This window comes from Lagenorhynchus albirostris, chromosome 17 (assembly GCF_949774975.1).
Source record: "Lagenorhynchus albirostris chromosome 17, mLagAlb1.1, whole genome shotgun sequence".
Taxonomy (NCBI): Eukaryota; Metazoa; Chordata; class Mammalia; order Artiodactyla; family Delphinidae; genus Lagenorhynchus; species Lagenorhynchus albirostris.
In genome coordinates this window covers 38,225,873-38,238,419 of record NC_083111.1, presented here as the reverse complement: position 1 = coordinate 38,238,419, position 12,547 = coordinate 38,225,873, and the positions used below count along the sequence as shown (strand labels likewise).

General features: G+C 38.5%; 1 protein-coding gene across 4 annotated transcripts in view; it reads left to right on the top strand.

The window, feature by feature from the left end:
* The window catches only part of RUNX1T1 (RUNX1 partner transcriptional co-repressor 1), a 137,428-nt gene that overhangs the window by 72,806 nt on the left and 52,075 nt on the right, over positions 1-12,547 (top strand). For all 4 annotated transcript variants that reach the window (XM_060127709.1, XM_060127707.1, XM_060127708.1 and 1 more), the window contains 2 exons: positions 7,524-7,661; positions 9,675-9,916. In XM_060127709.1, coding sequence (XP_059983692.1) covers positions 7,524-7,661; positions 9,675-9,916 — 380 coding nt within the window. The remainder of the gene's footprint in view (positions 1-7,523; positions 7,662-9,674; positions 9,917-12,547) is intronic.

The window sequence follows — 12,547 nt, the reverse complement described above, 5'->3', positions numbered from 1 at the left end:
GCCGTAAGAGGAACTAGAGAGTGAAATAGGGAAATGTGGGGGAGTTTGGGACAGCCTGAGATGGGAGGGTTGTTGTTTCTGGCTGAAGTGACACCCAAATGGAGTTTTAAAGGAATGATGGACTTAACGAGGCAGTGGTGGGGTGAAGAGTATTTCAGGAAAGGGATGCAATGCAGTGGAACCCTGTGTGACCCAGGGGCATTTGGAGAGCCATAGTAGTTCAGTAAAGAGTTACTGAATGCATGGGGGTGGATGGGAACCAGATGAGTCACACAGGTCTTTCTGTGCCCTACTAAGACACAAGGATTTTATGCTTAGCATTATGAAAGGTCTTTGGAGAATGGATCAGAGATGAATAGTCAGATCCGGGAGTCCATTCAATGGATTGTTGATCAGGCCAGGTGAGAGATGATGGATGATGAGGGTTTGAATTCAGGCTGTTGAAATGAGTCGTATTCTAGATATTTGGTTCCAGAACTTGGAAAGGATATTAGGGCTAGAGTTATAGGTACAAGTTATCTACATAATGGCCATGGTGTAACTATCCCAGCACCAATGAATCACTAAGGAAAAGGTATAGAGTGACACTTTGAAGAGGAACACTGGGGGAAAATAACAGTAATTATCACAGAGATGAAGAAGGATGAACCCATAAAAGAGACTGAGAAGGAGCAGGAAGGCCTAAGAAAAATGAGGAGAGTGTTAGAATAGTGGTATCCTGGGAACAATATGTTTCAGGAAGGAGGAAGTCCTGAACAGTGTCAGCTGCTACAAAGATGCCAGATAAAGGAGACAAGTGTTTCTTGTATTAATAATGAAGAAACAATTTAGAAGAGTTTCAAGTGGGAGTTAAGAGAATACATCCATGCTACATTCCAGGCTTATTTTAGTCAGGATTCTTTGGTTTTGAGTGAAAAGTCAACTCAAATTAGGTTTTAGGCAAAGTAGGGACTGATTGGCTAGGATTGTTTGGAAGATCCAAATTGTAGGAATTTTAGAGATGCAGCTGGTGCCTAGGATCCAGCAGAATGAGGAACTTTACTACAAAGCACTATAAGGATGATCTCTTGCCACTTCTTTGCTTCTTTCTGCCTGTTAGGTGCCTTCTTTTTCAACACAGAGCTGCTCTCTGGACTTGGAGGGCAGTAGACAGTGCGGTTTTCCTTGGGAAACAATCCTTGGGATTGTTTTCCTTTCCTGAGATTGCCCATCTTGGACTAAGCACTGTGCCTGGACCAGCCACTGGTATCTTGGGTACAAGGTCATGAAAGAACATGGTGGTGCCCAAGGTAGTTATGAAATTAGAGGGTATGGCAAGTCCCTGTACTGGGAGGGAAACTTTCTAGGCATAAAGTCTTATAGGTGTCCCCTCCAAGTACACGTAAGGTGGAATGGGAAATAAGGAAAGTGAGTGTAGATTACTCTTTCAAGAACCTGAGCTGTGAAAGAGAGTGTTTTGATGATAACTAAACAGGGAAATTTGGATATTTTGTAACCAAATCATTGATGGAGATTTAGTAATGAGGATTGAAAATGTATTTGAAAACAAGAGGTAGATATTAATTTTAATGTTTATGGAAAAAAATTTCTGTGCAGACATATTCTTGTGGACATAGAAATTTATGTGGACAGAGGAAGTCTAGTGGTCACTTTATTGTCAGATATATTTTCTCTGGGTAGTCTTCTTTATGTTTTTTTTTTTTTTTTTTTTTTTTTTTGCGGTACGCGGGCCTCTCACTGTTGTGGCCTCTCCCGTTGCGGAGCACAGGCTCCGGGCACGCAGGCTCAGTGGCCATGGCTCACGGGCCCAGCCGCGCCGCGGCATGTGGGATCTTCCCAGACCGGGGCACGAACCCGCGTCCCCTGCATCAGCAGGCGGACTCTCAACCACTGCGCCACCAGGGAAGCCCTGGGTAGTCTCCTTTATGTTTGAGATGATCATAAGCCATATCTGGGAAAAGAAACCAGAGAATATTAGAGTTTGCGAAAGATCCTTGAGGTCATGTATTCCAGGATGCTTAGTTTTATACATGATAAGTAGACTCCAAAGAAGTGAAGGAATCCCTTATAGATACAATAGTGCCTATCAGAAGAAGAAGGGCTATTTTCTTCTTGGGTCTCTGTTTAGAGAGTGAGGAAGTCTTTCCTAGAACCTTTTCCATAGACCTCCCTTCATGACCCATTGCCCAGAACTGGAGCACAACACTCACCTCTGAAACCTGTTGCTGATAAGGGGAATGTGATAACCTGATTAATGTAAAACAAGGAGAATCTGCCCCCCCAAATTTTGTACCTGAACAAAATTAGAGCTCTTCAGCAGGAAGACAGGGATAAGGGCTGTTGAGTAGGCACTCAACAGTATCTGTGACATAAGCTAAGCTGAAGAGCATATATTTCGTTCTGTGGTCAGTGGGACACTCCCTAAGGTTTTAAATCAGGGGGTAGGTCAGATCAGATTTGTATTTCAGATATAGCAATCTTCATATAACACCTGTGATAAGACATGAGGTAACAACTCATTCTTACCTGAAACCACATAGTGAGTTGGTTGCACAGTTGAACTGAATTTTGGATTTTCAGTATCTTCTCATATTACCTGTATTCTATTTCCTCATGTATTTATATGCTGTTGATGGTTCTGTGTTTGTCTTTTGCCTTGAGATTAGGGTTGCTATCTTTGAACTGGTTGTACTATAGGGAATATAGGGAATGGATTTGTAAAAATTAGGAATGTAACCATGCTTCTAGTGAAAACCATGGTTGTGTTTATTTTTTTAATGTCTTCCTAAGGAGGCAGTTAAAAAAATTGCTATCAAGTTGCTTAATATTTTCACTGGTTGGGGTGTTAGAGTGTATAATACACATTCACATATACAGCTATTGTACAGATGGGCTGTGATAAATGCTAAAAGAGAGGTAGAGGAAACCTGATGTGGTTGACACCTGGGGCAACTGGGAAAAGCTGTAAGAGGATGTGGAATCTATAATGGGCAGTGAATAATGTATAAGATGGGACAGGTTCTTCTAGATAAAGGAAACAACAGCATGATAAAGGCAGAAAAGCCTAGGAGTAATGTCAGGGTGCCCTATATAGACAGCATAGAATTGGGGGAAAGACACTGGAAATAAACCCATAAATGGATCGTGAAGTGGAAGGTCAAAGAGAACGGAGCTCACACGTGTTGGTACCTAATATGAGTAGGCGCTGTGGTGGGGTCCTGATGAGGTAGAGGATTGTATCCTCATTCCTATGAGGGACTGAGGCTCAGGGTAACTCACTTGCCTGAGGGCCCACTACTGATGGTCAGGAGTCTACATTTGCAACCAAGTCTGACTTATCTTGGAAGTTCTCCTGTTATTGCTAAATATCCTTCCCACTCTATCAGTACATCCAGCTTAAAATGTTAGTATTTGACTTTTATTCTTTGGCGTTGTTGAATGGTTCTGAGCAGGACTGAATGTTACCAGAGGTGTTTTTCAGGGAAATGAGGTGGTGGTGTTGTGAAGGCTGGATGGCTACCTTTCCAGTCTGCAGACAGTTGCTTGTAACATCTCACACCCAATCACTGGAGTCACTAAATGACTCAATTGTCAGAAATGTATTTGCCAAATTTTCCAGAGAAATAAAAATCAAATTCTGTACCAGTTTTGTTCCTCCTGCCTCTCCATTAATAGTACTGTGGTTCCACCTGGGCTTAATCCTCTTTAGTGCATACCATCTAGCTTTTGTAACGCACACTTATTCAAATAAGACTAACTCTGGACTAACTACTAATTGACCAAAAAGTTCCTCAACCCATAACACCTATGAAACAAAGATATTTCTTCTATTATAATTGACATGATGAACTCTGATAGAAAATGTCGTGCCATTCATTATACCAATACTGAAATCTTTTTACACCAATCATCTCTAGAATGGTATGTAAACAAGGGAAATATAGAATGCCTATTCTTCATACCTTAAAAACACATCTGGAACTATTTGAACTAACTAAAAGTAAAATAAGTGCCATGGCAGATTATGCCATACCTTTTCACATAAAACAACAACAACAAAAAGGGAAATGGAAAACATACCACTTCTAGAAGGCCCTGACATTGAATTGGATATTGAAATGGTATCGGTAATGTATTTATATATGCCACATTTTCTTCCATGCATCAGCCGTCTTTGGTACATATGTGTTGGATATTTGCCATGGGAGTTGAAAACTTACCACATAGGGAAGATCTTGTTTAGAAGTGGTGTGAATCATTAAGGTAGAAGTAAAGTCAGTTCTTTTAAAACAAATAATTCCCTGATCTGATAATTTTTTTTCTTTCTTTTTTTTTTTATTTTGTGTCAGTCTTTCAGTAAATGTCAGCTTTCCCCTACACCAACTAAAAACAGAGATTACATGCAAGAATGGTATAATTTTCATGAACTTAAAAAATTACATGAGAAATATTATAACTTAATATTGGTTTTACTATATCCTCTAATTTGAAATGGAGTGAAATGCTTCTATGGTTGAATCATAGCTCTTTTGCTGTTTGCTATAGAAGTTTCAAGAATATATATTTCAAAATGTTTTTTTTTTTTATTAATCCAAAACAAATGCAACAGAACACAGCATACTTGAAACACATTTTCTGAATTTATCTTAAATCTCTCTACTCCAGAGCGTTTTTGTGTGTGTATGGCTTAGGCTTGGCTGGTTATTTCATCATCTATTTCAATCCTGGATTGATTGCACTGAACAGCACAGAATGAGTTACATATGGTCCCACTTTGTCTAAGTTTGTAGGACCTCTGGGTTGGAACTCCATTTCATCAGAGTGAAGCTAGCCATCACAGAAATGTGGCTAATGTCAAAATCTTAAATACATACACGTATACATGTATTCCAGAGAGAATGTGTATACTCCTGTTAGAAGTAGTGGTGTTTTGCTATTCATTGGCTCAGTGGTTATTGCTCCTAAAATATTGACAACATCTCAGGAATTTAAAAAGGTTGTTCATCTACGTTTTATAATAATTGTTGTTGGTATTATTATTATTAAATTCTGGATAGGAATCATGTTACACAAGTGGACTAAGACAGGTATTCAAAAGGTATTCAAATTAAAATTATGAATATATCAAAAATATTTCTAAAACTGGGCAGAGGAAGACAGAAGAAATACAGACTATCTTAAAAGAGTCTGAAGAGGAAACCCACTGTCAACTTTATGGTTTATTATTCCCTTTTTCCTTAGTGTGGGCTACTGGAAAAAGAGTAATGAAAAGCGTGTTTAAGATACGTTTCCAAGTTTAGGTATTGCTCAAGAATTGCATCAAGTAAGGTAGGGCCTGTGCCCACCAAGGCTCAGCTTTTGGCGGTGGTGAAACTGTCCAGGGTAGCTTTCTCCCTTTCCAAGCTCTTTTCTCCCTGCTTTTTGGTCTGTTCCCTCTTTCTCACCCTTTCCTTCTATTGCTCGATATACTTATTTATTTCTTTCTCTGTTATTCCCACTTCCCCTTCCCCCTCCTGCTCTTCCTTTCTCTCTCTGCAACCACGTGCTTCAAATCTGTGGGTCTGGACTGCCTTCGCTAACAGCTCCATGTGAGTGTTAGCAGAATGAAAACCAGATGGACCAGCAGTTCCCACTGTTATCTCCCAGCTGACTCTGGCAAGCCTCCCTTTATCCCTCCTTCCTTGGCATGAGGGAAATATTTGCCTTTATTTAGGGAGACTTGTATTTGCTGCTGTACCCCTTCCCTCAGCTGCAACACAAGTGGAAAGCTATTTATTCCCTTGTTGCTGAGGTTGGTTGAGGTGAGTAAATGGTGCAATGAATTTTACTATCAAAGAAGTGGTTTTAAACCTGCCTAACTTCTGCATTTCTCTACAACAAGTTATTCACTGGTACTCGTTAAGTGTTCTGGAATAGCAATATGAGGTCAAAATTTTAACAATACAGTAAAGGTAGAGACACTCTCCATGCATCTTCACAATCATCTCACTCAGAACGCTTAATTCACAATAGGGACAGTCATTGTTATTCAGCCAGCAGTAGAGACTAAGAAATAGAGACCCTGATACTGGTCACTGGATCATCGTTCACAGTGCTCTTATTAGAATGATTATTATTTTCATTCTTCCCTAATACGGTGTCAATGCTATTTCAACTTTCAAAAGTTGTGTTCTATTGCAACCCAAGTCTTATGAAATTGCTTTGAATAAAGGGGAGGTAGATTTGGAATTGTCATAGTAGTAATTTGGGCTTTTCATTTTAATAATTGACAAGTAATTTTGAGAGTTTTTCACTATGGTGATCATAATGTTTTAAGAGACCCATTCTTTATTAATAGTCTGTGTTATGTTACTTTTCAAAAACTCCAAATGGGAGATACCTGTGCCTGAGGCCACAAGAGGCGCCTCAGATATTTTTTGGGGGGTGTGTGTGCATGTGTACACATGTTTGTAGAAAATTGGATCTAAACAAACAAATGAAAACTTTTTTTTTTTTAACTGGAGATCTGTTTCTTTGAGTAGATCAGATTGAGAAAAAAGTTTAAAATTCCAAGGGAAAAGTATACTTAGTATAAAACAGTCCTGAAAGTGCAAATGTTCATTATTGGGTAATGAGGAAATTTCTCCTTGTCACATACTCATGAAAAAATATTAGAAAGATCTTTAGTTCTCAATTTGGGACTTTTCCATTCTTACTCTGCCTGAGATTATTAATTGAAGTATTGGTTTTTTATGTTTTATTTCTTTATTTTTAAAATTATTTATTTATGGCTGCATTGGGTCTTCGTTGCTGCACACGGGCTTTTCTCTAATTGCAGCGAGTGGGGGCTACTCTTTGCTGCGGTGCACGGACTTCTCAGGTTTCATATTTTTTAAACGGTGGATCATAAACTCACAAGTTCTAAGTCACTAATAACTTCACTTCGTTTTGTGACATTTATGTAGTGGTGATTTTTCAAACAGGTCAGAAAAAAAATTGAAGTGAGAGGTTATGTCTGGGAGACATAGCCTGCTTCATCTGTTAGGCTAGAAAACTAAGCATGGAAAGGGGATGGTAGGTGTTACAAAAAAGTCATTGCAAAACACCAACTTCTAACAGTATCCCACCTGCATAACAGCCTAAGATTTGTGTTATTTCTGAGCTGTCTGAGGGGTTCATTACCGTCCCACTTCCTCATCTATTTTTTACCTCTTGCTAATGTTGGCTTCAGCTTCAAGCGAAGTTGTGCTGTTGCATATAACGCTACCAAGGTAGCATCTGTCTAAGCCAGAAATAACAATAAGATGTAAAATTACCCAGTTAGAAATGAGGTCCTGCCATCTGTGCTACACCTTCTTAAGTGGGGTTTGGATGATAAAGTCTTGATTTAAGCTTCAGTAGATAAGCCTATTTTATTGATAGAAGATGTTGGATTTCTTACCTTGCTTGTAAAAAAGATGAACCTCTCTTATAAAACTGAGGTACCAAAAAAACCCTAAGGTGCTTAAGGAGTAAAATAACATGATCATGGTGGCATCCTCCAGATCGGACTGAGAAGCACTCCACGATGCCAGACTCACCTGTGGATGTGAAGACCCCGTCTAGGCTGACTCCTCCCACGATGCCACCTCCCCCAACAACTCAAGGAGCTCCCAGAACCAGTTCATTTACACCAACAACGTGTAAGTAGGCATTTCTGCATTTGCTGTTTCCGTTTTCAAGTTCAAATTAAATTTTTTTTTGCAAATAAAAATTAAGGGACAGTAAGATCCAGCATCAATGTATTATGCAGAAATGAAGCCCCACCCCCCACACACAAATAATTTGTATTCCAGTGAGTAGGTATTGAGCACAGAATTATCATATCTTGGGTAAAATTTGTATGACTGCCAGTATTTGCCTGCCTTTTCATTATTGTTTCAAAGTTGTAGTCTTCTGTGATTTCAGTGAATGAAGAACACTGCCTTTGGTCTGTAACTCATCATTACCACGTTAACTTCTCCTTTGACTTAATGAGGAGCTCCTTATTTTAGTTTGTTCATTTTGACTTGGAACATGTTAATATGCTATAATTATTTCCAGGTTACTTCTGATCTTCTAATCCACTTTCTTCTGTTATTTACAAGTAATGTTAAAATCTAACATTCTTAAGTTAAAAGAGGGATCATTCTATGCAACAGTTGCATACAGAAAACTTTCTGAAATAAGGAGCATCTTTCTTGTCTTGAACTTGTCAGACATTTATTAAATATTTATTCCATTTCAACTTGGCTCTAGACTTGTGTTCTGAATCAGTGGAGTGTATTGCTTTTTGTGTCATCCAAGGAAAGGACAGAATATTCTGATAGAATAGCAACTTCCCTTTTTTCCTGTATATTTTAATAGGAATAGCAGATAGCTTTGTTTTCATCCATCTGAAAGTCCTGGTTAAAATATCATCAAAGATTTGTGAAACTAATAAATGCCGTTGGTTTCACATAATACTATTTACAGACTGTGTGCCCTGAAATCTGTATATGAATGAAAAATAACTAATAGGCAAAAATAGATCCTTGGGATTATAAGGGTTCGGCAAAACACACATCCAGGCTATTTATGCAGTGTTGCGCTGCCTTTTATAAGACCTTTCCAAACATGTAAGGAGCAGGGGCCTGCAACAGTGCCAAGTTGTAATCCTGTCATCTTGTATTTGGTTTGTTGTTACCCAAAGCCACAATGATAGGCATATGCCTCCTCTGAGAGGTCCTAGTGAGATGTCATTTCTTGACAGGTTGCTTTGGTACTCATTTGGGAGGAGACCACTTTATTTTCTTGAACCTTTTAAGACTAATAAGGTGCTTAAAACATCTTCAAACTATTGTTGGAGGTAGTTTATCAAAATTATATTTAAAAGATGGGTTTGATAAAGATCTAACATGGTAAAGTCAACATTTTCTTTGGTGAGAAATGTGCAAAATTTTCTAGCCTAGTTCTTACGGATTATCACCTTGACGTTCAAATAAATTTTATCAAATGAATTTACGAAGTTACCACCAATCCATGCTGTTAGTTGGACTGAGATGTCCCCTTTCGATTTCTAGAAATAACTCTTTGATAATTACCGTATGCATTTTGGCTTCTTACATAAAATTGGTGTTTTCCTTAAAGAAGTGGTTAAGAAATATGAGGGGGAGAAAATAGCCTTCTAATTGGGTGGTATAAGGTTAAAACTTGAAAGTCGTATTTCTATAAACACAGCTGTCAGTTGTGTGTACAAAACATGATTAAAAATGTCCAGTGATAAATTTAGTCTCCACCAAATGTCCATTTTCTCTAGGGGAGCAGTTTAGAAAGGACTAGTTCTGTTATATTGATGTAAGCTTGGGACAAAAGGCTGACATCCAAAATGCTGTTTGTTCTGTGTTTGCATATGTGTGCATGGGAGGCAGGGCTGTCCCTGTGCTCCAGCCGGCTCCCATTTCTTATCAGCTTCTGTGCAGGATATCCTCATGTGGTGTGAGGAGTCCACCCATTTAGTTATGGAGTACCTGAGCCTCTGGTAATCCTGTGAAGTCAAAGCATTTTACCAAAAAGGCCCAACAGCTTTTAAATTACCAAATTCACTAGATTGGAAGGGAAGGATACTTAGTTGTAATTTCCTTGTGCATGTTCTCTGTAAGTTTATTTTTTCTTTCTGATTTTGTGCCCTCTGACAGTAACTAATGGCACGAGCCATTCACCCACAGCCTTGAATGGCGCCCCCTCACCGCCCAATGGCTTTAGCAATGGGCCTTCCTCTTCTTCCTCTTCTTCTCTGGCTAATCAACAGCTGCCCCCAGCCTGTGGCGCCAGGCAGCTCAGTAAGCTGAAACGGTTCCTCACTACCTTGCAGCAGTTTGGCAATGACATTTCACCGGAAATAGGAGAGAGAGTCCGCACCCTCGTACTAGGACTGGTGGTAAGCAAATGGAAATCGGCCCAGTTTGGGTTACCAGGGAGAGTGTGGGGGAGATTCAAAATACAGATTCCATTCTCACAGGTATTTTGTTTCTACACCTGGAGATTGCATGCAAGTCTGATGATTCTGTAGTAACAAGGGTTTCAGTTCTGCATTATGTATTGACCCCACCATGATTTCTTTTCCTATTGATATTTAGCTAATGAAGATGTGGTTGTACAAATTTATCATTATCTTGGCCATAAATGTGTGTGTGCATAAAATTTAATAAGTATATCCTCCTGGCATGGCTAGTGTCTTTTCAACAATGACAGAATATTTTTGTTATGTTAATGGTTTGCTTAATCTAATTGGGTGCTTATTTTAACTTAGTTGCTTTGGGGGGTTTTTATTATCAGAATTTATAACAAGTAACACATTATTCTTTTATGTTTTCATTTTTAAGGCTAATAGCATTGAATTTTTTGTGTGTGGTAAAATACATGACATAAAATTTACCATTTTAACCATTTCTGAGTGTACAGTTCAGTGGCATTAAGTACATCCACATTGTTGTATAACCATCACTACTATCCACTTCCAGAACTTTTTCATCACCCCAAACTGAAACTACCCATAAAACAATAATACCCTGATTTCTTCATCCCTTAACCCCTTATAACCATTTATTGCTTTTAAAAAAAAAAAAACAAAACAGTTTTTTGCTATAGGTAGAATTACACAAACTGTTAGTTTGAGAACAGAAGTGTTGACTTTGGCACATTATATTAAAGTCTGTACATTGTCACACTGGAAATTAGAGCATATTTCCTTTTCTTGCGTTCTAAATCACTTTTACATGTCCTGTGACTTTCTTTATGAATAGAGGATTTTCATTTAGGAAGGTGATTTTCCCATAGCAAACTGAGTCATAGAGAAGCTCTGAGTCACATATTCAGGCCTTTTATCATCCAGGCTTACAATGGAACTGAAATTCATACGATAGGCAGCAGTTTCCTTTTTCTCGATATAATCATTTATTTTTATTACATGGACTTATCATGGGCAAAGCCATAGCAGTTGTGTTTTACAAAAGAAGTCCTAAAGTAAAAGTCTGGGTGAGAGTTTAGTGCCGTAGACATGCTTCAGATCGTAGTATCTCACATTTGACAGAGACTTTGCAATTCAGTTTTTAACCCTTACCTCCCTCTCCCCCACACTTTAAGAACAAGAAGCTTTCACATTTCTCATAATCCATCAACTTCCTCTGACAAATTTGTATTCCTCTGGAATACAAATCACCTTGTATTCCTCTGACAGGAAGGTGATTTTGGCATAGTGTGTCAGCATACTGCAGTTACTTTTGTCAGTCACTTATCTTTTCCTTTTTATTTGTTCTTGAGTTTTGCATAAAGCGTTTTTGACACATAAATAGGTTACATCATAGAACCACAAAGTAAATCCAAAGCAGTAATTGTATCAAGTGAGTGATGAAATGTTGTCACTAGTAAAAAATGTTTATTTTAAAACTGCTTTATAAATTTGATATGTTCTTTAACTGCGGTTTCTATAACTTCAAATATAGAAAAATTTGGTAGCTTTAAGTAGATTTTTCCCACATATTAAGTGGAATACCTTTGAGGGCAATACTTTTTTAAGGTTTTATTTATCTAAAGACTTTATCAAGATAAGTTGGGGAAAACATTATTATTTTTTTTTTTTTTTTTGCGGTACGCGGGCCTCTCACTGTTGAGGCCTCTCCCGTTGTGGAGCACAGGCTCCGGAAGCACAGGCTCAGCGGCCATGGCTCACGGGCCCAGCCGCTCCGTGGCACGTGGGATCTTCCTGGACCGGGGCACGAACCCATGTCCCCTGCATTGGCAGGAAGACTTTCAACCACTGTGCCACCAGGGAAGCCCGAAAACATTAGTTAATAGTGCTAGGCATATATTCAGCAGGCAGTGAACATTTGTCAAAAGATGAATGAATAGAGAATGATTTTGTTTTGAGCATTTGACTGCAAGCTTTTACACATGTCATTTTATTTATACACATTTTACGTGTGGGGAAACTGAGGCTTACAGAAAAAAAATATTCTAGGCCACCCCATGGGTAGTGACAGGCCTATGATTTGAACTCAGGTAGTAATCGTAATGAATCACATTATACTGTTATTTAGATGGAGTTAAGAAAAGTGTTAATAAGAACTGTTTTAATGTGCAAAACACAACTGGTATGGCTTTAGAAAATGGAGCCAGAGAAACGAAATGAAAGATTAAAAAATGGACTCTCTGACCCTTATTGTTACAGATGGGAAGTTAGTGTTAATTCATAGTTTCAAGGGAAGATGTTTCAAGTTTGGGGGTATAAAAAACTTAGAACTTGGTGCCCCCATACTTTATCATAAAAGGAAAAGGAACTTGCATTAAAAACTAGATTGAGCAATATTCTAAAGTTGTTAGGTCACAAATACCCCAAGTTTGTCAGGTGTGAGGATAATTGACGGATTGAAAAATTTGACACTGATGTTTACAGTTGTGATTCTGCATAAGGACTGAGGAAAATGAACCAAATGTTGAGTCAATATGGTTAACTGACTCAGCACCTTTATAGTAGGTTGGTTGTCTATTAAATAGATGCTTTTATCAATGC